Raw genomic sequence first — 26,735 nt, forward strand, 5'->3', positions numbered from 1 at the left:
AGTAAATTAGAAAGTTGCTTAAAATTGCATGCTCTATCTGAATCACAAAATAATTTTTTTTGGGTACAGTGTCCCTTTAACTAGTCTACCTAGTTAAAATAAATACAAACTTAGGTTTTATTTTTACTTCACAGGTAAGTTTGTATATATTTTAGCTAGGTAGTTAGTAAATAGTTAATAACTAGGCTACCTAGTTAAAATAAAAACAAACTTACATGTGAAATAAAAATAAAACCTAAGCTAGCTACAATATAACTATTATATAACTGTTATATTGTCGCTACCTTAGGTTCTATTTCACAGGCAAGTATTTAGTTTGAAATTGGAATTATTTAGTTAATAATTGTAAATGTAATTTAGATCTAATTTCATTATGCTAAAGTTAGGGTGTGTCAGGTTTAGGGTTAGGATTAGGGTTAGGGTTTAGGTATAGGGGTTAATATAATTAATATAGTTTAATTTAGGTTGTTGCGATGTGGAGGGCTGGCGGTTTAGAGGTTAATAGGTTTATTTAGTTAATAATTGTTTAATTTAGCTCTATTTTAATTATGTTAAAGTTAGGGAGTGTTAGGGTTAGGGTTACGTTAGGGTTACGTTAGGGTTAGGGGTTAATAGTTTAATTTAGGTTGTTGCGATGTGGGGGGCTGGCGGTTTAGGAAAACGAAAAAATGCGGCAGCAACAAGCAGAGTAAGAGATAATTTAAAATTCAAATACTTTATTTCTCATATCTTAAAAAAGCCAATTGGCAAAGAATACAAAGGGTAGCAGGTGATAACCCTCCTTACATGTTTCGTGCCTATGCTCGGCACTTAATCATAGGAGTGAGATATGTTAGTACAACCCCTGCTATTTAAAGGGGAAGTACCCAATGATGGCAAAGCTTTAGAAACACCTGTATCAAAGTAGTGTTAAAACTGCTTACCCCCACCTAGCACTAACCAAAAACACAGAAAGGTATATTGTGTTTGAAAAAATATATGTACATGTATGTAAATGCTGAATAACTTAATAAGATATATAGTTATACATGATATGTAAATACACATAAGACAACAACTTCAGTGTTATGTTATAACCTTGTAACCTTATGTCATTCTAGATACTAATTATAAATCACCTCCTATAGGCTAAACTGTATTTATTATTTTGTGATAAATACCTATAATGAATATCTAGGGAATTATATCGAGAAATAGGGGACTATATTTATATGTTCCTATTTATGGACCTAAATGTATCCCATTATTCATTCATACTTATACAAACCAAGTATAGAATGTATAATATTTAAAATTTAAATTGAACTGAATGAGAGCCTAAGATCCAATATTTGTTAAAGGTAGATTACTATATGCAATATTATTGAGAAACTTTGTTAAAATTTCTGCATAGTAAATTAAATTGACCCTTAAAAAATAGACCAAAAAAGTATATATATAAATAACTATTCCACATAGTAGGACATGTCCCATTCTCTATTTAGACCCTGTGGTACTATCGTTTTAAGTTTGTAAATCCAAAATAATTCACGTTTGAGCAACAATTTTTGTTTGTTGCCCCCTCTAGTGGGTGACTGAATTTTATCAATAACTTTAACAGTAATGTGTGCTATGTGAGTCATATGTGTTTGATTAAAATGAACCGCTACCGCCGAGTCTTTGTTGTAGTTTTTAGTGTCCCTAATATGTTCTCTGATACGTGATCTGAGCTCTCTGGTCGTTTGACCAATATATTGTAGGGAACAAAGGGAGCATTCTATTAAATAAACTACAAACTCAGTCCTACAATATGCATAGAACTCCATATTATATCTTTCATGTGTTGCTGAACTGGTGAAAGTATCACTTTTTTCAATAACTTCACACGTAATGCATGGTTTAGTGCCACATTTGTATGTGCCTTTTTTCCTTATCCAATTACTCCCCCGTTTATTTGTTATTGTATTTACCATACTAGGTACCAGCCTGGTGCCCAGAGTCGGTGGTTTCTTGGACACAAATTTACAAGTATGAAAAATGTTACCCAAAGATTCATCTTCTTTTAATATATGTAAATGTTTCTTGAGAATAGCTGTGATTTCATTGAATTGTTTCGAATACTCTGTGGTAAAGACAATTTTGTCTCTACTAAAATCTTGATCTGATCTCTTTTTGGTTGCAATAACCTCTCTTTGAGTCTTATATTTTACCTTTTCGTGAGATTCATTAAGAATTTTATTCGAATATCCCCTTTGTTTTAATCTGTTTGTAAGATCAGTACATTGTAGATTGAATTTCTCAGTACAATTAGTGTTTCTTCTCATTCTAATATATTGGGCTTAGGGGATTGATCTAATTAAATGTGGGGGATGGCATGATTTGGCATGGAGTATGGTATTTCCTGCCGTTGGTTTGCGATATGTGTCAGTCATTATTACACCTTTTTCTGGATCACCTGTGAGCTCTAGATCTAAGAAACATATTTTATATTGTTGTAATTCACCTGTGAATCTCAAATTTAAATCATTGGTATTAACATACTCTAAAAAGGTGCTCAACTCAAGTTTATCCTCCACTATAAATATAAGATCATCTATGAAATGCATATACTTGATAATATGCTTTGCAAATGGATTGGAAAGAGTGTAAAGGTATAAATCCTCCCACCATGCTACATACAGGTTGGCAAACGAGGGGGCAAATTTTGCCCCCATCGCTGTGCCACAAACCTGCACATAGTATTCATTATTAAACATAAAAAAATTATGTTTTAATAAAAATTCAATGATTTCACAGAAAAAAAGTTTGAATTCTAAAGAATAACGTGTGGCTGTATCCAAGAAATATCTAATGGCTTTTAATCCTAACATGTGGGGTATACTTGAGTAAAGGGAGGTGGCATCAATGGCCACCCATCTGAACTCCTTGTTCCATTCTACATATTCCAAACAATTCAACAGATGTGTTGAATCACGTAAATAGCTATTAAGGCTTTTAACCAAAGGCTGGAGTATGGAGTCGACCCATTCAGACAATGGCTCAAACATAGAGCCAATGCCTGAAATGATAGGTCTTCCTGGGGGAGAGGTCATATTTTTATGTGTTTTAGGCACATGATGGAATATAGGCACTAATGGATGATCCGGTATCATATTTTTGACCTGTTCCTCAGTGAAGACATTGATGGCTATTCCTTGTTCTATTATAGAATAAAGTTTAGACTTAAATATCTGTGTTGGATTCCTATCCAGCTTTCTGTATGTTTTGGTATCAGACAATTGTCTGTAAGCCTCATTGCAGTAGTATTCTTTATCAAGGACCACTACATTACCACCCTTGTCAGATGTTCTTATCACAATACTATCATTTTGTTTTAATTTGTGTAATGCATTAAATTCTGCTTTTGTGAGATTAGGTTTCCCAGTGGTGCCCTTTGTTTTTATCTCTGTCTCTAAATCTAACAAATCCTTCTGGACTCTCCTCTGATACATATTAATATATGGACCCCTGAAGTTTGTGGGATAGAACTCTGACCTCCCCCTTCTGGGTGACTGTATATCACTGTCCTCTGGACCATATTCACATTCTAAAGATTTTAATTCATTAAGTGTTATACAGTCACCAAATTTGAGGGTTGCTGAGCCCATCTCACCTACAATACTGCTATGGTCAACCATTAAATCTGAATTATCATTTGCACATTCTTCTAATGCTGATTCTTCCTTCTGCAAATTAAAAAAGCGTTTTAATGTCAATTTCCTGACAAATTTATTAATGTCAATGATAGTTTTGAAAGCTGAAAAAGTATTCGTAGGGGCAAAGCCCATTCCCTTGCTCAGTAGTGATTTTTCTTCCTCTGTAAGTTCCTGTTTGGACAGGTTCAATACCGATAGTCCTTCTTGTGTGATTTTCTTTGGGATTTTCTTGATTCTTCTGCCTGCCCTCCTTGTGCGCCTCCTAAAGGGACAGCCGATGTATCTTTATCTTTATCTTTAGGACATACAGCTGTATCTTCTTCCTCATCCGTGTCACTGTCACTCAGAACCTGTAATGACAAGAGGGGGCAGGAAGGAGGAAGTATAGACTTAGAAGAAGAAGAAAGAGAAATAGTAGAATGAGAAGGTGGTGGAGAGGGGGGAGAGAGAGATCTTGGCCCCACAGGCCCTGAAGAAATGCTTCCATCAGATATATATGATTCCTGATCTGAAGTATCAGTTGAAGAAAAGGCCACTTTTCGTTTAGATTTATGCTTCAAGATTGGTTTAGGATTAGCTGTTGCAATGTTTTCTGCAGATGATACTTGGTTCTTTTTGCCCCCTTGTGGGCGAAAGGACCTTCTTCTTGGTCTGTTCTGAAATCTTGACCAGTTATACACCTTGTTATTCAAATAGTCCTCCATATCTCTGTTAAATTTATTGCCTTTTCTCAGCGCCAATTCTCCATCTGTTTTTTGTATTTTTGCTTTTAAATTGCTTTTAAATTCTCCATATTTAGTATCTGATTTCAGGGTCTTCAGATCTACTGTGATATTATCAATTTTAGATTTAAGATTGTCTCTCTTTTTGGTTTTACTTCTGATAACGATGTCCATAAGTGTGAGAGAACATGTGGTTAATGCCTCATTCCATTCTGTCTGTAGGTCTGGGTCTTCTAGATCAAAAGAGGGGTATTTTTTGATTCTCAAGCCCCTTGGTATTCTTATGGCTTTAATATAGTGATCAAAAGAGACCACATCCCACATTAGTCTTAAATCTGTTAATAAAAGTCTCTCTAGTTTAATAAATTGGCTCTTTATGTCACTCTGTCCCCCTCCAGAGTGTTCAGCAACATTGAAAATGGTGTCAAAAAAACTTTGGCGGTGTTGTACATTGAAAAAAGATTTATGAGAGCTTTCACCCTCATTTTCCATGTTAATGGATAGTGCTGTGTGCAGGCTAAAACCAAAAACTCTGCTGCAGTACCCTGTATTGACTCCGCTGTGCCCCTATTGAAAGTGCTCCACTAGTAAGCCCACTAGTAAGTGAGAAAAACAAACTGCTTTCTTTTGATATGCTGTTTATATATTAGTAGCGATCTCCTTAAGTAGGTCAGTCCATACACTAAAAAGCCTATTTGTTGTGCTGCCAGATATGAGCCACCGCTCCTGCTGCACGCTAAAGGCACATAAGGATAACCAAAAAGATCGTATATCTTTAAAGCAGTAATCCCAACAATGTCGACAAAGCAGTAATATAATCAAAGTTCCACTTACTCAAAATCCATCGATTGGTGTCAGACCGAGCTGGTTACCAGAATACTCCTCAGGAACTTCCACGAACGCTGAACCGCTGCAGGCCCTTTAGCCGGTTTCTCGATTAACCGGAAGTGTGTGGGAAGGATAGTAGTGGAGCACTGGGGGTGCACGCCGCTGTTTGCAGCCGGTTCCGCTGCTTACAATCCCAGAAAAAGTGCCGAGCATAGGCACGAAACATGTAAGGAGGGTTATCACCTGCTACCCTTTGTATTCTTTGCCAATTGGCTTTTTTAAGATATGAGAAATAAAGTATTTGAATTTTAAATTATCTCTTACTCTGCTTGTTGCTGCCGCATTTTTTCGTTTTTCTGGGATTGTAAGCAGCGGAACCGGCTGCAAACAGCGGCGTGCACCCCCAGTGCTCCACTACTATCCTTCCCACACACTTCCGGTTAATCGAGAAACCGGCTAAAGGGCCTGCAGCGGTTCAGCGTTCGTGGAAGTTTCTGGCGGTTTAGGGATTAATTGGTTTATTTAGGGGTAGTGATGTGGGAGGCCAGAGGTTTAGTGGTTAATAGCTTTATTTAGTTGCAGTGATGTTGGGGAGCGGCGGAATAGGGGTTAATAACTTTAATATAGTTGCGGCGATGTTGGGGTTGGGCGGAATAGGGTTTAAAAACATTAGTATAGTGGCGGCGATATCGGGAGCGGCAGATTAGGGGTTAATAACTGTAGGCAGGCGTCTGCGATGTCAGGGGCAGCAGATTAGGGGTGTTTAGACTTGGGGTTTATGTTAGGGTGTTACATTTATTTTCTTTTTTCCCAAAGACATCAATAGGGCTGCGTTACGGAGCTTTAGTTTCCGCAATCGCAGGTGCTAGACTTATTTTTTTGCCGGCTCTCACCATTGATGTCTATGGGGAAAGTGTGCACGAGCACGTCAAAATACTGCTTGTTTTTGGTGCAGTATGGAGCTCAAAATCTCCATATCGCCCGCACAAGCCAGTTTTTTTTAAACTTGTAATGGCAGCGCTATAGGGGGTTAAGTCACACAACTTTTGTTGCGTTCTTTACTTTTCCTATAGCGCTCAAAACTCGTTATCTAGGTAAATGAGAGCCATTAAATATGAAACACTTTTAAAAATGTTAAAAAGTAATATTTATCTTTATGAATGATACTAATCCATTTGTAACAGATGAAATCATTAAATGTATATTAAAGTAATAAAGAATTAAAATTTGTATGTGTGTATATATATATATATATATATATATATATGTACACACACATACACACAAATATGTATAATATAATATTGCATACTGCTTCGGTGAAGACAGATATGTTAACTAGTCATATGAGCCTGGCATAAATGTAAATGTAAATTACATTCGCCTAGATTTAGAGTTCTGCGTTAGCCATCAAAACCAGCGTTAAGGGGTCCTAACGCTGCTTTTTACCGCCCGCTGGTATTTAGAGTCAGTCAGGAAAGGGTCTAACGCTCACTTTCCAGCCTCAACTTTTCCATACCGCAGATCCCCTTACACCAATTGCGTATCCTATCTTTTCAATGGGATCTTCCTAACGCTGGTATTTAGAGTCTTGGCTGAAGTGAGCGGTAGACCCTCTACCGACAAGACTCCAGCCGCAGAAAAAAGTCAGGAGTTAAGAGCTTTATGGAGTAACGCCGGTTTATAAAGCTCTTAACTACTGTGCCCTAAAGTACACTAACACCCATAAACTACCTATGTACCCCTAAACCGAGGTCCCACCACATCGCCGGCACTCTAATAAATTTTTTTAACCCCTAATCTGCCGACCGGACACCGCCCCCACCTACATTATCCCTATAAACCCCTAATCTGCTGCCCCTAACACCGCCGACACCTACATAATATTTATTAACCCCTAATCTGCCCCCCCAACGTCGCCGCTACCTTAACTACACTTATTAACCCCTAATCTGCCGACCGGACCTTGCCGCTACTCTAATAAATGTATTAACCCTTATACCGCCTCACTCCCGCCTAGCAAACCCTATAACTAATTTATTAACCCCTAATCTGCCCTCCCTAACATCTGCGACACCTAACTTCAAGTATTAACCCCTAATCTACCGACCCGACCTCGCCGCTACTCTAATAAATGTATTAACCCCTAAAACTAAGTCTACCCCTAACCCTAACACCTCCCAAGTTAAATAAATTATTTCTTATTAAAAAAATGAATCCTATTTAAAGCTAAATACTTACCTGTAAAATAAACCCTAATATAGCTACAATATAAATAATAATTACATTGTAGCTATTTTAGGATTTATATTTATTTTACAGGCAACTTTGTATTTATTTTAACCAGGTACAATAGCTATTAAATAGTTATTTTCTATTTAATAGCTACCTAGTTAAAATAATTACAAAATTACCTGTAAAATAAATCCTAACCTAAGTTACAATTAAACCTAACACTACACTATCAATAAATTAATTAACTAAACTATCTACAATTATCTACAATTAAATCAACTAAACTAAATTGCAAAAAAAACACTAAATTACAAAAATTAACAAAAGATTACAAGGATTTTAAACTAATTACACCTACTCTAAGCCCCCTAAAAAAATAACAAAGCCCCCCAAGGATTCTATCAGCCAATCTGAATTAGGGTAGGAAAAATCTGATCAAGATGGACCCGCTCCGCTCCGGATGGAAGAAGATAGAAGATGCCGTCTGGATGAAGACTTCGGACCCTCTGGAGGACCTCTTCCGGCCGGATAGGATGAAGAATTCGGACCCTCTGGAGGACCTCTTCTGGCCGGATAGGATGAAGACTTTGGACCCTCTTGTGTGTGTGTGTATGTATGTATATATATATATATATATATACATATATATAAACACACACATATATATATATATATATACATATAAATATATATATATATATATATATGTATATATAGATATAGATGGATATACAGGTATATATATATATATTAAAGACATTGAGATAGGTATGGTAAAGAAGGTGCAGATATGCAGTATAATACCTATTATTTCTACTAGATGATATTAAATAGTTATAATAAACAGTGTTCACACTTGATTGAGTTTGTGGGTGGTTAATGAAATCCAAAAGATGTTCAATAACAAAGCCCTGAACTGTATTCACAAAATTTTCTTCTATGTGTACTTGGAGTCTCTATTATTGCCATATCTGTGGGCATTTGAAGAAATAATAAATGAATCAACAAAGGATTTTAATTTTTATTAACGGACGGATCGAATGGTACCCGGCTGGGTGAAGACAAGGTAGGAAGATCTTCAGGGGCTTAGTGTTAGGTTTTTTAAGGGGGGTTTGGGTGGGTTAGATTAGGGGTATGTGGGTGGTGGGTTGTAATGTTGGGGGGGGTATTGTATGTTTTTTTTACAGGCAAAAGAGCTGATTTCTTTGGGGAATGCCCCGCAAAAAGCCCTTTTAAGGGCTGGTAAGGTAATAGAGCTGTTAACTTTTTATTTTAGAATAGGGTAGGGCATTTTTTATTTTGGGGGGCTTTGTTATTTTTTTAGGGGGCTTAGAGTAGGTGAAATTAGTTTAAAATTCTTGTAATCTTTTGTTATTTTTTGTAATTTAGTGTTTGGTTTTTTTTGTAATTTAGTTTAGTTGATTTAATTGTAGGTAATTGTAGGTAGTTTAGTTAATTAATTTATTGATAGTGTAGTGTTAGGTTTAATTGTAACTTAGGTTAGGATTTATTTTACAGGTAATTTTGTAATTATTTTAACTAGATAGCTATTAAATAGTAAATAACTATTTAATAGCTATTGTACCTGGTTAAAATAAATACAAAGTTGCCTGTAAAATAAATATAAATCCTAAAATAGCAACAATGTAATTATTATTTATATTGTAGCTATATTAGGGTTTATTTTACAGGTAAGTATTTAGCTTTAAATAGGATTATTTTTTTTAATAAGAAATAATGTATTTTGTTAGAATAAAATTATATTTAACTTAGGGGGGTGTTAGGGTTCGGGTTAGACTTAGCTTTAGGGGTTAATACATTTATTAGAGTAGCAGCGAGGTCCGGTCGGCAGATTAGGGGTTAATAAGTGTAGGTAAGGTAGCGGCGACGTTGGTGGGGGCAGATTTAGGGTTAATAAATATAATATAGGTGTCGGCGATGTTGTGGGCAGCAGATTAGGGGTACATAGGGATAATGTAGGTTGCGGCGGTGTCCGGAGCGGCAGATTAGGGGTTAATAATAATATGCAGGTGTCAGCGATAGCGGGGTCAGCAGATTAGGGGTTAATAAGTGTAAGGTTAGGGGTGTTTAGACTCTGGGTACATGTTAGAGTTTTAGGTGCAGACTTAGAAAGTGTTTCCCCATAGGAAACAATGGGGCTGCGTTAGGAGCTGAATGCTGCTTTTTTGCAGGTGTTAGGTTTTTTTTCAGCCCAAACTGCCCCATTGTTTCCTATGGGGATATCATGCACGAGCACGTTTTTCAAACTAGCTGCCACCGTAAGCAACGCTGGTATTGAGAGTTGAAGTGGCAGTAAATATGCCTGTACGCTCCCTTTTTGAAGCCTAACGCAGCCCTTCAGAGAACACTAAATACCAGCGTTATTTAAAAGGTGCGGGGGGAAAAAAACATGCGTACTTAACGCACCCCTTTGGCCGCAAAACTCGAAATCTAGCCGATTGTTTATTAAATATTTAAAAAAATATATTTTGTGTGTCTGTTGTGGTAGGTGATATTTGAATTCGAAAACAAGTTTTATATATATATATATATATATATATATATATATATATTGTATTATACAATAAAATTACATTGTTACCAGTAACTTTTCAGAGAACAAAAAGAAGTCACTCACTTATGGCCTGATAATCTAAACCTCTCCACTCTGGCGAGATTATCTGAAAATTGTTATTAGTACTGTGAGGTCCCTAAAAGGCTTTTTGAAAGGCCAGCAGTTTATCTAGGTATGTGAAGGAGAACCACGCGTAGCAATTTAATGCTTAAAAAAAAAAAACCTTAATGATTTTGCATGATTTCTCTCCACGCTGGCAAGTTTTTGCACCTTAAGACTCAATGATATAAAGCTCTCCGTTCTGGCGAGATTAACTAGAAATTCTCCTCAGTACTGTGAGGTCCCTCAAATAATTTTAGAATGGCGAGTGTTCGCCTGAGAGCTGTTTCTCTCACTTTTCAAGGTACTGGATGTGAAGGAGAGACACATATCGTATGTTACAATATAATGCTCAAAATAATCCCTCAAAAGTTTCCTGTCTATACTAGTGAGTGTTTGATCATCAGGCCCTTGAATTTACCTCTTGTTTGATCCTTGCTGAGGTTCAGTAAGTGTCTCTCAAAATCTTGGTTCATGGCTCATATTCCTTCAAAAGAATAGAAAAAGAAAAAAGAAATTGGACGTTATAGTCAACAAAAATGACACACTCTAATTTATTAGAACATGTCATTTTAAGACCCTGCACCTCTTGCCACATAGCTGGGTCATGCAGCTAACACTGCTGAATGTATCATTAGATGTTTCCACTCGGTACCTGCAGTACATGCCGCATTCTGAAACACATAGAGGTGTAGGTGTGCTGGCATTAAAATTACATGCTCTAACGCAGTGATTTTTAACCTTTTTTTTGCCGTGGCACACTTTTATACATTAAAAAATCCTGTGGCACACCACCATCCCAAAATTTTTAAAAAATCACACATTGTAGCCCAATAAAGCATATATATATATATATATACACATACACACAAACACACACATACTGTATGTATTGCGCTGTTATACCATGCCTCCTACAAACCACCCCTGCACTGGGAGTAAAAAACAAGCAAAGTTTAAAAAATATGTCACACTGTTGTCAGTCTGCCGTGGCACACCTGAGGATCTCTCACGGCACACTAATGTGCCACGGCACACTGGTTGAAAAACACTGCTCTAACGAACTAGAATGTTTTAACTATAATGGGCCTTTTAATAAGTATTAAGGGCTAGATTACAAGTGGAGTGCAAAATATTGCTTTTGCAAAAGCGATATTTGCGCTCCATTGATAAATACCAGCGCATGCAAATGTGCCCTGGTATTACAAATTAGCTGCAATGCGAAAGAGACCCTGCGTTCGCAATGCTGGGAATTATTGCGCTCACAAGAGTGCGCTTCCATAGGCGCCAATGGTAGCCTTGTTCTCATGCCGTGAGACACGGCATGAGAGCTAGCATAGCAAAGGGGGTAAGTCATGCAGTAATGGCAGCTAGTTGTAAATATATATGTATATGCTTATATACATCCAGATCTGATCTCCAGTTAATTCTATAAGTGCTAATTGCTACCGCAAGCTCGCAGTAGCAATAACCAGCCACTTGTAATGGCTAGTTATTTACCTCCCATCCGCAAACGGACAAATTTGCCTGTTTGCGGGCGTGCGATAAAATAGCGCTCCACTTGTAATCTAGCCCTTAGTTTTTATACTCTCTTTTCCTAACAAAAAAAAAAAAGTTGTCTAACCTTAAAGTCTTTAAAATCTAATATTTTTGTTTCTGCAAATGTTAATTAAAAATGGTAGGTGGTGTGATGTATGGTAGTGCATCTTTAATTTAAAAGATGTTTTTCTTTGTAAATTATACTAGTAGCAGTGAATAATGTGCTTCTCCAGACCATTTATTATACCAATCTTTACCTTTCATGATACATGCTCTAAACAAAACTCTCTACATATTTTTAGAATACAACTGCAAACTTACAGTAAAATAAATAGCTGCAGATGCAAAACCATCCTTTAATTTTGTTTCAAGTGGCTTGGTAACACAGTTTGGTCCTAACTTTGTTTACAATGAGGTCACACATAGTATCTTTGATTTTCTAAAATTAATATATATATAATTAACCAAATATATTAAGTATGAACTATTGGGTCAGTGTTTCTTATATATTCTTTTTTTTTTAATTAATTGGGATGAAAAAAGTTGATGGTTGTCTTCTCCCTTTAAATTGTGATATTATTAGAAACTGACTTAGGCCGAAATATATAATTTTATATGATTTTCATCCCTTAGTGAATATGATTCTGAATGATAAATTAAATCATACATCTTCTCTTTATAACTGATGAAACCTTATGCCAGCTGTTGGTTGATGTATGTTTTTAGTTATTGATTTCCCTGTCTTTCCACTTCATTAATTTTACTATCCCTATTAACTAATCCATTTATCAACCAACTCTGTCATGAAAACTTTCAATATGTTTTTTATTGTGTGTGTGTGTATGTATGTATATATATATATATATATATATATATATATATATATATATATACATACATATATATAAACACACACATATATATATATATATATATATATATATATATATATATAAATATATATATATATATATATATATATATATATATATATATATATATATGTATGTATATATAGATATAGATGGATATACAGGTATATATATATATTAAAGACATTGAGATAGGTATGGTAAAGAAGGTGCAGATATGCAGTATAATACCTATTATTTCTACTAGATGATATTAAATAGTTATAATATACAGTGTTCACACTTGATTGAGTTTGTGGGTGGTTAATGAAATCCAAAAGATGTTCAATAACAAAGCCCTGAACTGTATTCACAAAATTTTCTTCTATGTGTACTTGGAGTCTCTATTATTGCCATATCTGTGGGCATTTGAAGAAATAATAAATGAATCAACAAAGGATTTTAATTTTTATCTTACCATACTCATTCAAGGAGGTGACTTCTCTTATATATATTAATGAAGCTATAGTAGTAATTGACCTGCTTGTAAATCAAGAGATAGGAATACCTTATTACGTTTTAATAGTTTTAAATCAAAAAGAGATTTTGAGTCAATAAATTAAGGGTTAAAATGATAGATGTGTTTGTACTTTGTGATTGACTAAATTATTTAAATGTCACATTGATTTTATTGTAAAAAGCCTGATAAGGGGTTAATAAGGCTCGGAACCTTGTGGTTTTAATAGAGATATGTCCTGTTAAAGGGCCAGTAAACCTAGGAAATAATGTTATATAATTCTGCACATAGTGCAGAATTATATAATATTAGCTTAGCTCCAGATTTCTAAAGTGAATAGTAAAAATGATATCACGCAAAGAAAACAGAACGCCGTTCTTGGCTCTACTGAGCGGGTCTGTTTTCTTCTGATAAGCGCATCACGGGGACGCTGTCTATTCACAGCGAGCTTGACTGCGCTATTAAAATCAATGTAGCTCGCTCCCGCTACCAGACCAGAGCTGGAGCAAGCTACATTGATTTTAATAGCGCGATCATGTGTTCCCGTGATGCGCTTAGCAGAAGAAAACAGACCAGTTCAGTAGAGCCAGAAGCGGCGTTCTGTTTTCTTTGCGTGATATCTATTTAACTATTCACTTTAGAAATCTGGAGCTAAGCTAATGTTATATAATTATTATTTCCCAGGTTTACTGGCCCTTTCATAAAGAATTTTTCTAGTAGTTTAGGCATATTAATATATATATTTTTTTTAAAATTAATGCAAAATACATAAATAAATAAACTTGCAATGCATTTTAAAACCACATTTTAGATGAATCAAGTACTTGCCTACCTGGGATTTGGAGCAAACGTATAAAATGTTAGTACATTTGTGTAACTAAAGTCTGTGTTTATAAATAATTATATATGTAGGCCATTACTTAGTGTGCTGTAATAAAAAGTGAAAAAGTCTAACCCCGGAAAGGTAAAGGGTTATGCTAGTCTTGAATATCTAGTAAATGCTCCTCTGCATGTGACTGTGGGTGTGATTTCATTCTTAATATGAGGAGAGTCCACGGCTTCATTCATTACTTGTGGGAATACAGAACCTGGCCACAAGGAGGAGGCAAAGACACTACAGTCATTCTTTGCCTTTCGTCACAGGAGGTTGGCAGAGAAGTGTCAGAAGATACGGAGTAGTTCCTTATGGAGGGTAGTACCCTTCGGAATGGGACTGGAGTTTTAAGTAGTCTTTTCAGCCTGTCAGTGAGAGCATTAACGAATGTTAGGGTCTGGAGAGGCAGGGAGAGTCTGCGTGACAAGTGTTGACGAGTTTTACGGCCTGCTTCTATCACTCAAGTCCATGTCAGGAGCGCTGCTACAAGACTGTCAAACTTAAGAGGCTGTGTGCCTGTTCCACTGCAGAGATTGTGGAACAGGCACACAGTTTAATTTTTTATAACATATGATAACGCAAGAAGACAGGGTCACAGTGTGACTCCTTTTATCTGTATGGAATCAAGGGTTAATATCTCCAGAAGGGGATTATTGAACAGGGGGGATTTATTGCATAATTTACTTTATTATGTTTTATGCTGCAACATGTGTGAGATGAGGCTCAGGCAGATATTGGAAGGTACAGGTTTTTACTTTAGTTTTTGGTTAGCTGCGCAACCTGTAAGGTTTGGCACGCTTTTTCCTGTAGCAGGGGCGGTCCTGCATGGCGCACCACATGACCGGGTGGGGTCACACTGATTAATCTTTTCCTGACCATGCGGTTTAACAGAGATGAAGTGGTTTCTCTGTGGGGCCTGGGTCATAGGAGGTGGTGAGTGCCCCAGCCATTGGGGGTATAAAGGTGCCATTTTTCTTTTTCTATAGTCCATCTTACAAGCGCAAGCTATGGAGGACTCTGATACGTTGGAGGGTACTCCCTCTTTACCTAAATCTAATACCTGTCTATATTGTGAGGAAGCTAAGGTATATCCGCCTGTTCAATTATGTTCCTCATGCCTTGATAAAGTAATTTTATCTAAGAAAACAAATATGTTTAGTACCACTGAGCCGTCCACCTCTGAGGAGTCTCCGGCCCATGAGGTGCGTTCCCTGCTGTCATCTCCTATTACACATGCAGCTTCCCATTGCACTGCTAATCCTCCTCCTGGAGGGGCCCTTTTTCTGTCAGACTTTACTGAACAACTACAAACTGCAGTGTCTCCAGCCTTCAGTGCTTTACCTCACCCAGCTAAGCGCAAGCGAAAGGGCAACTATTGCTATCCTTCCCAGGGGTCATCTACTAACTTATTGGATTTATCTGATGCAAGACTAACCAATGATGAGGACCCCTCTGATACTTCAGAGAATGCTCTTTCTGGGTCAGAATCTGCTGCCTCTAAGCCTCCAGCTGTGAAGGAACCAGACATTAGATTTAGGATTGAACACTTATGCTTTTTGTTAAAGGAAGTTTTGGCTACTTTAGAGGTTCCGGAACCAAAATTTCCTAAGGAACCTTGTATTCCTAAACTAGATAAGGTCTGCAAGGACAAGATGTACCACAGACTTTCCCGGTTCCCGTAAAGATGGCAAATATTATTAAGAATGAATAGGAAAGGCTTGGTCCTTCCTTTTCCCCTTCTTCTTCCTTTAAGAAATTATTCCCGGATCCAGACTCTCAATTAGAGTTGTGGGGTTCCCTACCTAAGGTGGATGGTGCTATCTCCATGCTTGCTAAACGCACTACTATCCCGCTTGTGGATAGTTCCTTGTTCAAAGAGCCCATGGATAAGAAGCTAGATACTCTGTTGAGAAAGATGTTTCAGCACACAAAATATTTATTTCAACCAGCAGCCGCGGTTGCTGCGGTGGCTGGAGCCACCACCTATTGGTGTGGCTCTTTATCTGAGTTGATCGGGCTGGAAGGTCCCCTCGACACGATCCAGGAAAGAATTAAGTTTTTGAGAGTGGCTAATTCTTTTATTTGTGATGCAAATATGCAGATTATTCATCTGAATGCCAAGGCATCAGGTTTTTCAGTACTAGCACGTAGGGCACTCTGGCTGAAGTCTTGGTCTGCGGACATGACTTCAAAATCTAGACTTCTTTCCCTGCCATTTAAGGGGAAGATTATTTTTTGTCCAGGCCTGGACTCAATCATATTCACGGTCACTGGAGGCAAGGGTGCCTTTTTTCCGCAGGATAAGAAGAACAAACCTAAGGGACAAGGTCCTAATTTTAGTCCCTTTCTTTTGGATAAACCCCAATGGCAGCAGCCCTACACGAAGCCTGATCAGCCCAAGGGAACTTGGAGACATCTCAGTCTTGTAATAAATCCAAGCAGAACAAGAAGCCTGCCGAGTCAAAGTAGGCATGTTGGGATGGCCCCCGATCTGTCTTTGGACTGTGTGAGGGGAAAACTATCTCTCTTTTTTGAGGCTTGGCTGGGGGACGTGTAAGACCCTTGGGGCCTGGAGGTCATTGCTCAGGGGTACAGGATAGGTTTCAGATCTCATCCACCCAGAGGCAGATTCCTCTTGTCAAACCTGTCTTCAAGGCCAGAAAAATGAGAGACCTTTCTAGGGTGCATGAAGGATCATTCCTCCCTGGAAGTAATTGTACCAGTACCTCTAGCAGAAAGAGTTCTGGGATACTTTTCAAACCTTTATGTGGTCCCAACGAAGGAGGGAACTTTTTGCCCGATTCTGGACCTAAAGTGTTTAAACAAGTTCCTGTCAGTCCCATCGTTCAAGATGGAGAAAATAAGTTCCATTCTGCCCTTAGTTCAGGAAGGACAGTTCATGACTACGATAGACTTGATGGATGCTTACCTTCACGTTCCAATCCACAAGGAACACTTCAAATTCCTGAGATTCGCGTTCCTGGACCAGCACTTCCAGTTTGTTGCACTTCCATTTGGTCTAGCTACTGCCCCAAAAGTCTTTACAAAGGTTCTGGGGGCTCTGCTTGCAGTGGCAAGATCCAGAGGGATAGCAGTGGTGCCATATTTGGATGACATCCTGGTTCAGGCACCATCCTGTCGGCTGGAAGAGGACCATTCAAAGACTCTTCTATTTCTTCTTCGATCTCATGGATGGAAGATAAACTGAGAAAAGAGTTCTCTTGTTCCCAGTACCAAGGTAAAATTCCTGGGTACGATAATAGATTGCCATATCCATGAGGATATTTCTTACAGACCAGAGGCGTTACAAGCTAACTTCCAATTGTCTTGCCCTACAGACTTCCTTAAGACCCTCTGTGGCCCGGTGTATGGAGGTAATTGGACTCATGGTGGCCAGCATAGACATCATTCCATTCGCCAGATTTCATCTCAGGCCTCTTCAACTGTGCATGCTGAGCCAATGGAACGGAGACCACTTGGATCTGCCACAACAGATTTCTCTGGGCAACCAGTTGAAAGAATTTCTCTCTTGGTGGCTCTCTCCAGATCACCTGTCCCAGGGGACATCCTTCTTGAGACCATCCTGGGAGATTGTGACTACGAACGCAAGTCTATCAGGATGGGATCTGTTTGGGGTGCCAGGAAATGTGATACAAATGTGATATGGCAGGCCATATAGAGTGTGATGAATGTGAACCAGTCTTCTTGACCTTTATGAATCTATATAGTATAAAGATATCCTGAGTTGCTGACATCGCATAGACTTGAAACTTATATATAACTTGTGTTGATTGAATAAATGCCGAACAAAACAATATGTATTCTAAAAGAACAAATCACTCATCTGTGGTTGAGACACTTTTTTTTGGCTGGATACATATGGACAGGAATAAGAGATGCATAGACAGTTTTGCAAAAAACTAATGTACTAACTATTATTAGAGTGTATATAAAGGATCTGGGACTCAGATTCATTGGACTTCTTATTCCAAGGACAGACGTGTGCTGCTTAGAAATAGTATTGAAACTCCCAGATCCTCTATATCATTCGGGCTGAAGTTAGCTGAAGTTTACGAGAATCCCCAGCCATAGTGGAACATATATGATGCATTAATCTGGTGATGTAGTATTTTATTTTATTTTTATATTAACATGTTGTTATTATACATTATTGTTTAAGATTGTTCTTTTCTTTTGTGAATAAACTATTATACCTATTAAGAATAGCAAAGAATTCAATTATTGCTTTTAGCATATGTATTAAGGTATACATTTTATTAGGCAACACAGGAAGACACAGAGCCTGTGGACTCGAGAGGAATCTCTCCTCCCGATCAACATTTTGGAACTTTGAGTGATCTTCAATGCTCTGAAGGCTTGGCCTCTTCTGGGTTTATCCCAGTTTATCAGATTCCAGTCAGATAACATAACCTCTGTGGCTTAAATCAACCATCAGGGGGGAACGAGGAGCTCCCTAGCAATGAGGGATGTATCTCGGATTCTGGAATGGGTGGAGGCCCATAACTGCTTGCAGTCAGCGATCCACATTCCAGGTGTGGACTACTGGGAGCAAACTTTCTCAGCAGACAATTTTTTTTATCCGTGGAAATGGTCTCTCCATCCCGAGGTATTTTCAGAGATTTGCAACAGATGGGGGTGGCCAGAGATAGATCTTATGACATCCCTACTCTATTCCAAGCTACCCAGATATGGGTTGCGGTCCAGGGATCATCAGGCAGAGCTGATAGATGCATAAGTCATACCTTGGAGGTTCAGTCTAGTGTACATCTTTCCACCATTACCATTTCTCCCTTGTGTAGTGGCCCGCATCAAGCAGGAGCAAGCTTCGGCAATACCAATTGCTCCATCATGGCTGCGAACGATGTGGTTCGAGGACCTGGTGGGGATGACTTCATCTCCTCTATGGAGGTTACCTTGTTGCAGGGATCTGCTGGATCAGGGTCCCTTTGTTCATCAAAATCTAGATTCTCTGAGGCTTACTGCATGGAGATTGAATGCTTAGTCCTAGCAAAGAGTGGTTTTTCTGAGAGAGTGATTGATACTCTCATTCAAGCTCGAAAGCCAGTCACTTGTCGCATCTATCATAAGGTGTGGAGGACCTACTTATTCTGGTGTGAAAAGCGTGGATTTCCCTGGCATAAGGTCAAGGTTTCCAGGATTCTTTCCTCTCTCCAGGATGGTATAGAGAAGGGCCTTTCTGCGAGTTTCCTAAAGGGACAGATTTTGGCTCTATCGGTGTTATTGCACAGGAGGCTTGCTGAGCTTCCTGATGTACAGTCTTTTGTTTAGGCTGTCTAGAATCAGGCCTATGTTTAGACCTATCACTCCTCCTTGGAGTTTAAATCTAGTTCTTAAAGTTTTGCAGAGGGCTCTGTTTGAGCCTATGCATTCAATTGACATTAAATTACTGTCTTGGAAGGTTCTTTTTCTACTGGCTATATCTTCAGCACACAGAGTCTCTGAGATGGCGGCCTTGCAATGTGAGCCTCCTTACCTAGTTTTTCATGATGATAAGGCTGTTCTTCATACTGGGTTGGGTTTTCTTCCTAAGGTCATTTCTAATCGTAACACCAATCAGGAGATTGTGGTTCCTTCCTTGTGTTCTAATCCTTCTTTTCCGAAGGAACTGTTACTTCATAATTTGGACGTGGTTCAGGCATTGAAATTTTATCTTCAAGCTACGAAGGATATTAGACAGACTTCTTCCTTATTTGTTGTCTATTCTGGGAAGTGTAGAGGGCAGAATGCATCTTCCACTTCCTTATCTTTTTGGTTGAGGAGTATTATTTGCTTGGCATATGAATCAGCGGGACATAAGCCTCCTCAGAGAATTACGGCTCATTCAGCTAGAGCTGTGGCTTCATCCTGGGCCTTAAAAAATGAGGTCTCTGTGGAGTAGATTTGTAGGGCGGCTACCTGGTCTTACTTACATACCTTTTCAAAATTTACAAATTTGACACTTTTGCTTCGTTTGAAGCAGCTTTTGGGAGAAAAGTTTTGCAGGCTGTGGTTCCCTCAGATTAAGGGCCCGCCTCTTTTTTACCCTCCCTTTTTCATTCAGTGTCCTCTAGAGCTTGGGTATATGTTTCGCACAAGTAATGAATGAAGCTGTGGACTCTCCTTATATTAAGAAGGAAAACATAAATTATGCTTACCAGATAATTTTCTTTCCTCCTGTATGAGGAGAGTCCACGGCCCCCACACGTTTTTCTCCGTTGGGTGGACCTAAAATTTTTTTCTTCTTCTGGCACCCTTTATACCCTGATATTTCTCCTACTGTTCCTTGCTCCCTTGGCAGAATGACTGGGATATGAGGGAAGTGGGTGAGGTATTTAAGCCTTTGGCTGGGTTGTCTTTGCCTCCTCCTGGTGGCCAGGTTCTGTATTCCCACAAGTAATGAATGAAGCCGTGGACTCTAATCATACAGAAGGAAAGAAAATTATCTTGTAAGCATAATTTATGTTTTTAACAATTTTATGTTTTCTTTATTGTTTATGTCTTTGGGAATCTTTGTCATGTTGCTTATAATATCTTATGATATTTCCTAAGAGTTTGTTTCACTGCAAAGTCTGTCTTATATTACAGTAAATGTTCTTAGTTTAAGTCAAAATTAAAAGAAAACATTTTGTCTATCTTTGCTAGATGATTAAGCAAACTTCCTACAATTTAATTTCTTAACTTCTTAAAGGACTTGGAATTCGATACCGAAGAAGACCCAAATGCTACAAGTTCCCTGCATGATAACTCACATATCATTCCTCTGACTGATGAACCTTTTGAGAAAATGGATGGATATACAGTTGCAGAAGCCTTTCCTCCGTTGGCCAATACAGAGATCTATAAGCTGAATAAAACACCAAATGGAACTTGTCTACCGGAAGCTGATTATAAGAGCAAAACTGAGAAAACAAATATTGAAAGAAATTGTATTAGGAATGTAGCAACCTCATGTTCATCCTCTGCAATACGAACAGAGCTCACCTCAATTTCATGTCAGTGTATTAAGTCGTCCAAGGAGAGACCAAGCAATGTTGGTGAATCTGAGAAGCTCAACATAGTGAACGAGCTTTTGTCTAAACACAGTGGGAATATTCCTTTCCATGATCCTAAAATGTATATGGCCATGGCTGGGAAAACTAAATCTGTTCCTGATTACAAAGTTTTGGCATTTCCAGACTTCTGGGGTCACAGTTCACCACCCTATTCTCAAATTTTATTGGATAAGAAGTTTGGATCACAGAGGTGATTCCTCTTAATTCATATTTGGCTTGTCTTCTTTAGTCTGTATTTCTATATAATATTATAGTGAAGTAGTATTGCAATATTCAACTTTAGATTGTAAAAATATATTGTTAGTATACTTAAAATCATGTGATCTTCAAATTAGGAAGTTACTAACATATTATTTTAACATTTTCCATGCACCTCACAGCCTTATCTGTTTGTTGTTGTTCCTATTTTTAGCACTTGTGTAGTATATACTGTATACTTGTCATATCTTACCATTGTAGAAGAGGAAAAATATACTCCATGATAATGAAACCAGTATTTTGTAATTCTGGAACTTTTATACACCATTATTTGCTTTTTTTTAATCTTGAAGCATAAAAAAGGCATAATCTCCCTAACTGTAAATCAGACATCTGTCAATGTACTCTACAAACAAGAAAATGATATAATGTTTCCAGAATTTAAAAGTTATTCATTTAACTTTGAAATGTCAGTCTGTGTCATTTTAATGACCATTTCTTAAGACAGAAAATTTAAAAAATTGTATTAATATTGGATCAAAAAGAACAGCAGAGGTATCAGCTTGCTCATAATGAGAATCTAAATCATTATTCAAAATATAAGTGTTGCATTTGTGTCTGTATGTCTTACTTTTTATCTAATATTACATCAGTCTTACATGTACATTTGAATGCTTTGTCAGTGCTCTAAAAATGAAATATCCATTTCTGCATATCTGCAGGGTGTGGATGAGTGCTCCCTACTTTAAAGCTTCATCCATCAAATTTGGTTTAACAGAGGCCATAATGAACAGCACATTCTGTTGTCACAACACGACTGCCGATGCTGTTAAACCTTCTGGAAAATAACATAAATTCAAGATGGTTATCCTTAGCAACATCCATTCAGTTTCTCACATAATGTCTTGAAAATGTACATTAATTGCATTTCCTTGAAATCTGTCTTAATGTAATGTCAGCTCTGCACTGCCAACTGATGTAAGCAATGAAAACAAAATGAGTGGACATCAGCTATGATTTAAAAAAAATGCACACTGTGTTCGTGGTACCTTAATTAAATTCTCTACTTTATCCTGCTGGTTGAAAAACAATGCTCTTTTCACTTGTATGTTCACATAAAAACAATGCTCTTCTCACTTGTATATACACATAAAACAATTCTCTTTTCACTTGTATGCACACATAAAAACAATGCTCTTCTCACTTGTATATACACATAAAAACAATGCTCTTCTCACTTGTATATACACATAAAACAATGCTCTTCTCACTTGTATATACACATAAAAACAATGCTCTTCTCACTTGTATATACACATAAAAACAATGCTCTTCTCACTTGTATATACACATAAAAACAATGCTCTTCTCACTTGTATATACACATAAAAAAAATGCTCTTCTCACTTGTATATACACATAAAAACAATGCTCTTCTCACTTGTATATACACATAAAAACAATGCTCTTCTCACTTGTATATACACATAAAAACAATGCTCTTCTCACTTGTATATACACATAAAAAAAATGCTCTTCTCACTTGTATATACACATAAAAACAATGCTCTTCTCACTTGTATATACACATAAAAACAATGCTCTTCTCACTTGTATATACACATAAAAACAATGCTCTTCTCACTTGTATATACACATAAAAACAATGCTCTTCTCACTTGTATATACACATAAAAACAATGCTCTTCTCACTTGTATGTACACATAAAAACAATGCTCTTCTCACTTGTATGTACACATAAAAACAATGCTCTTCTCACTTGTATATACACATAAAAACAATGCTCTTCTCACTTGTATATAAACATAAAAACAATGCTCTTCTGACTTGTATATACACAAAAAAACAATCGGCTAGATTACGAGTTTTTGTCGGTAAGGCTTGCGGTGCTAATGAGCCGTTTCAGCTCACCGCTCACTTACAAACAACGCTGGTATTACAGGTTTTTACAAACCTGGCGTTAGCCGCAGAAAAGTGAGCGTAGAGCAAAATTTTGCTCCACATCTCACCTCAATACCAGCACTGCTTATGGTAGCGTTGAGCTGGCAAAACGTGCTTGTGCACGATTTCCCTATAGGAATCAATGGGGCAGATTCACCTGCAAAAAAGCAGCGTAAATTTCCTAACGCAGCCAAATTGATTCCTATGGCGAAAATACTTTTAATGTCTACACCTAACACCCTAACATGAACCCAGAGTCTAAACACCCCTAATCTTATACTTATTAAACCCTAATCTGCCGCCCCCGACATCGCCGACACCTGCATTATATTATTAACCCCTAATCTGTCGCTCCAGACACCACCGCCACCTACATTATACTTATGAACCCCTAATCTGCCGCCCCCAACATCGCAGACACCTACATTATATTTATTAAGCCCTACTCTGCCGCCCCCAATGTCATCGCAACCTAACTACACTTATTAACCACTAATCTGCCGCCCACAACGTCGCCACCACTATATTAAAGTTCTTAACCCCTAAACCTAAGTCTAACCCTAACACCCCCAAACTTAAATATAATTTAAATAAATCTAAATAAAATAACTACAATTAAATAAATAATTCCTATTTAAAACTAAATACTTACCTATAAAATAAACCCTAAGATAGCTTCAATATAACTAATAGTTACATTGTATCTAGCTTAGGGTTTATTTTTATTTTACAGGCAACTTTGTATTTATTTTAACTAGGTAGAATATTTATTAAATAGTTATTAACTATTTAATAACTACCTAGCTAAAATATAGACAAATTTACCTGTAAAATAAATCCTAACCTAAGTTACAATTACACCTAACACTACACTACAATTAAATTAATTCCCTAAACTAACTACAATTAAATACAATTAAATACAATTATCTAAATTGCAAAAAAAACCCCACTAAATTAAAGAAAATAATAAAATAATTACAAATTTTTAAAACTAATTACACCTAATCTAATCCCCCTAATAAAATAAAAAAGCCCCCCAAAATAATAGAAATTCCTACCCTATACTAAATTACAAATAGCCCTTAAAAGGACTTTTTGTGGGGCATTGCCCCAAAGTAATCAGCTCTTTTACCTGTAAATAAAAATACAATACCCCCCCCAACATTAAAACCCACCACCGACACACCCAACCCTACTCTAAAACCCACCCAGTCCTCCAGACGGGCAGAAGTCTTCATCCAAGCAGCATCTTCTATCTTCATCCATCCGGCGCGGAGCGGGTCCATCTTCAAGACATCCGACGCGGAGAATCCTCTTCTATCTTAATCCGACTACTAAATGACGGTACCTTTAAGTGACGTCATCCAAGATGGTGTCCCTTCAATTCCGATTGGCTGATAGAATTCTATCAGCCAATCGGAATTAAGGTAGAAAAAATCCTATTATCTGTAAAATAAATCCTAACCTAAGTTACAATTAAACCTAACACTACACTATCATTAAATTAATTAAATAAATTAGCTACCAATACCTACAATTAAATACAATTAAATAAACTAATCTAAATTACCAAAAAAAAACACTAAATTACAGAAAATAACAAAATATTACAAGAATTTTAAACTAATTACACCTAATCTAAGCCCCCTAATAAAATAAATAATAAAAAAAAAAAAAAAAAAAGTTCCTACCCTATTCTACATTACCAAGTAACCAGCTCTTTTACCAGCCCTTAAAAGGGCTTTTTGCGGGGCATGCCCCAAAGTAATCAGCTCTTTTGCCTGTAAAAGAAAATACAACCCCCCAACATTAAAACCCACCACCCACATACCCCTACTCTAACCCACCCAAACCCCCCTTAAATAAACCTAACACTACCCCCCTGAAGACCTCCCTACCTTGAGTCGTGTTCACCCAGCTGGGCCGAAGTCATCATCCAAGGGGCGCTGAAGAGGTCTTCCATCCGATAGAAGTCATCATCCAAGGGGCGTTGAAGAAGTCTTCCATCCGATAGAAGTCTTCATCCAAGCGGCTTCTTCAATCTTTATCCATCCGGAGCGGAGCCATCTTCAAACGAGCCGATGCGGAGCCATCCTCTTCAACCGACAACTACCCGATGAATGAATATTCCTTTAAGTGACGTCATCCAAGATGGCGTCCCTCGAATTCCGATTGGCTGATAGGATTCTATCAGCCAATCGGAATTAAGGTAGGAAAAATCTGATTGGCTGATTCAATCATTATTATTATTATTATCGGTTATTTGTAGAGCGCCAACAGATTCCGCAGTGCTATAAACAAAGGGGGAGTACAACAAAACAATTATATGGTAGAGGGCCCTGCCAAGAGTTGCACTGTTGTAGTCAGCTCTTAAGAAGGTGATCTACAAACAGCTGGACTCTTAGGCTTACATGCTAAGAGGGTTCAGGGGATTGCAGTGGAGGAGAGGAACTGGTATTAGGAAAGGTTAGCGTAGGTTGTATGCGTCCCTGAACAGTAGAGTCTTTAGGGAGCACTTGAAGCTTTTAAAACTAGAAGAAAGTCTTATGGAGCGAGGCAGAGAGTTCCACAAGATGGGAGCCAGTCTGGAGAAGTCCTGTAAACGGGAGTGTGATGAGGTGACAAGAGAGGAGGAGAGTAGGAGGTCATGAGCAGAGCGAAGGGGACGGGAGGGAGAGTATCTGGAGACAAGGTCTGAGATGTAGGGGGGAGCAGTGCAGTTGAGGGCTTTGTATGTCAGAGTGAGGGTTTTGTGTTTGATCCTAGAGGCAAGAGGAAGCCAGTGAAGGGATTGGCAGAGAGGCACAGCAGATGAAGAGCAACGTGTAAGGAAGATGAGTCTGGCAGAGGCATTCATTATGGATTGTAAAGGAGCTAGGCGGCAGGTGGGGAGACCAGAGAGGACAGAGTTGCAGTAATCAAGGCGGGAAAGAATGAGAGAGTGGATTAAAATCTTAGTTGTGTCTTGTGTAAGGAAGTGTCTAATTTTAGAGATGTTTTTAAGGTGAAAGCAGCAGGCTTTAGCCAATGACTGAATGTGAGGAGTGAAGGAAAGATCTGAGTCGAATGTGACCCTGAGACACCGGGCGTGCGGGGTAGGGGTAATGATGGAGTTGTCGACAGTTATAGAGATATTGGCGGTGGAGATTTTGGAAGAACTGGGGAAAATGAGGAGCTCAGTTTTGGAGAGATTTAGCTTGAGGTAGTGAGAGGACATCCAGGAAGAGATGTGAGAAAGACAGTTAGTGACACGGGTTAGCAAGGAAGGAGATAGTTCTGGTGCAGAGAAGAAGATTTGGGTGTCATCGGCATACAAATGATATTGGAAACCGTGGGACTTAATTAGGGAACCTAGTGATGACGTATAGATTGAGAAGAGAAGGGGACCGAGGACAGAGCCTTGCGGTACTCCGACAGAAAGAGGTGATGGGGCAGAGCAGGCACCAGATAAGGCTACACTGAAGGTACGGTTTGACAGATAGGAAGAGAGCCACAAAAGGGCTGTATCACAGATGCCGAAGGATTGGAGGGTTTGGAGCAGAAGAGGGTGGTCAACAGTGTCAAAGGCTGCGGACAGATCAAGG

At 38.0% G+C, this 26,735-nt stretch overlaps 2 protein-coding genes across 4 annotated transcripts in view; one reads left to right on the forward strand and one right to left on the reverse strand.

Annotated features, from left to right (window-relative positions):
- AGBL1 (AGBL carboxypeptidase 1) overlaps positions 1-26,735 on the forward strand; it is a 1,247,389-nt gene that overhangs the window by 283,947 nt on the left and 936,707 nt on the right. Inside the window, exon 11 of the mRNA XM_053717645.1 lies at positions 20,624-21,177. Coding sequence (XP_053573620.1) covers positions 20,624-21,177 — 554 coding nt within the window. The remainder of the gene's footprint in view (positions 1-20,623; positions 21,178-26,735) is intronic.
- Positions 3,723-26,735, reverse strand: part of LOC128663351 (uncharacterized) — a 172,324-nt gene continuing 149,311 nt past the window's right edge. Inside the window, exons 1-3 of one of the 3 annotated variants that reach the window (XR_008402851.1) lie at positions 20,685-20,802; positions 10,555-10,620; positions 3,723-4,024 (exon numbers count right to left, since the gene is read on the reverse strand). Coding sequence is in view for 2 of the 3 variants with exons in the window: in XM_053717646.1 (XP_053573621.1) it covers positions 3,860-4,629; positions 10,555-10,609 (825 nt within the window). In the remaining variant the exon portion in view is untranslated. Of the gene's footprint in view, positions 4,630-10,554; positions 10,621-20,684; positions 20,803-26,735 lie in introns of those variants that run through there. The other 2 variants (XM_053717646.1, XM_053717647.1) reach the window with 2 other exon arrangements.

This window comes from Bombina bombina, chromosome 6 (assembly GCF_027579735.1).
Source record: "Bombina bombina isolate aBomBom1 chromosome 6, aBomBom1.pri, whole genome shotgun sequence".
Classification (NCBI taxonomy): domain Eukaryota; kingdom Metazoa; phylum Chordata; class Amphibia; order Anura; family Bombinatoridae; genus Bombina; species Bombina bombina.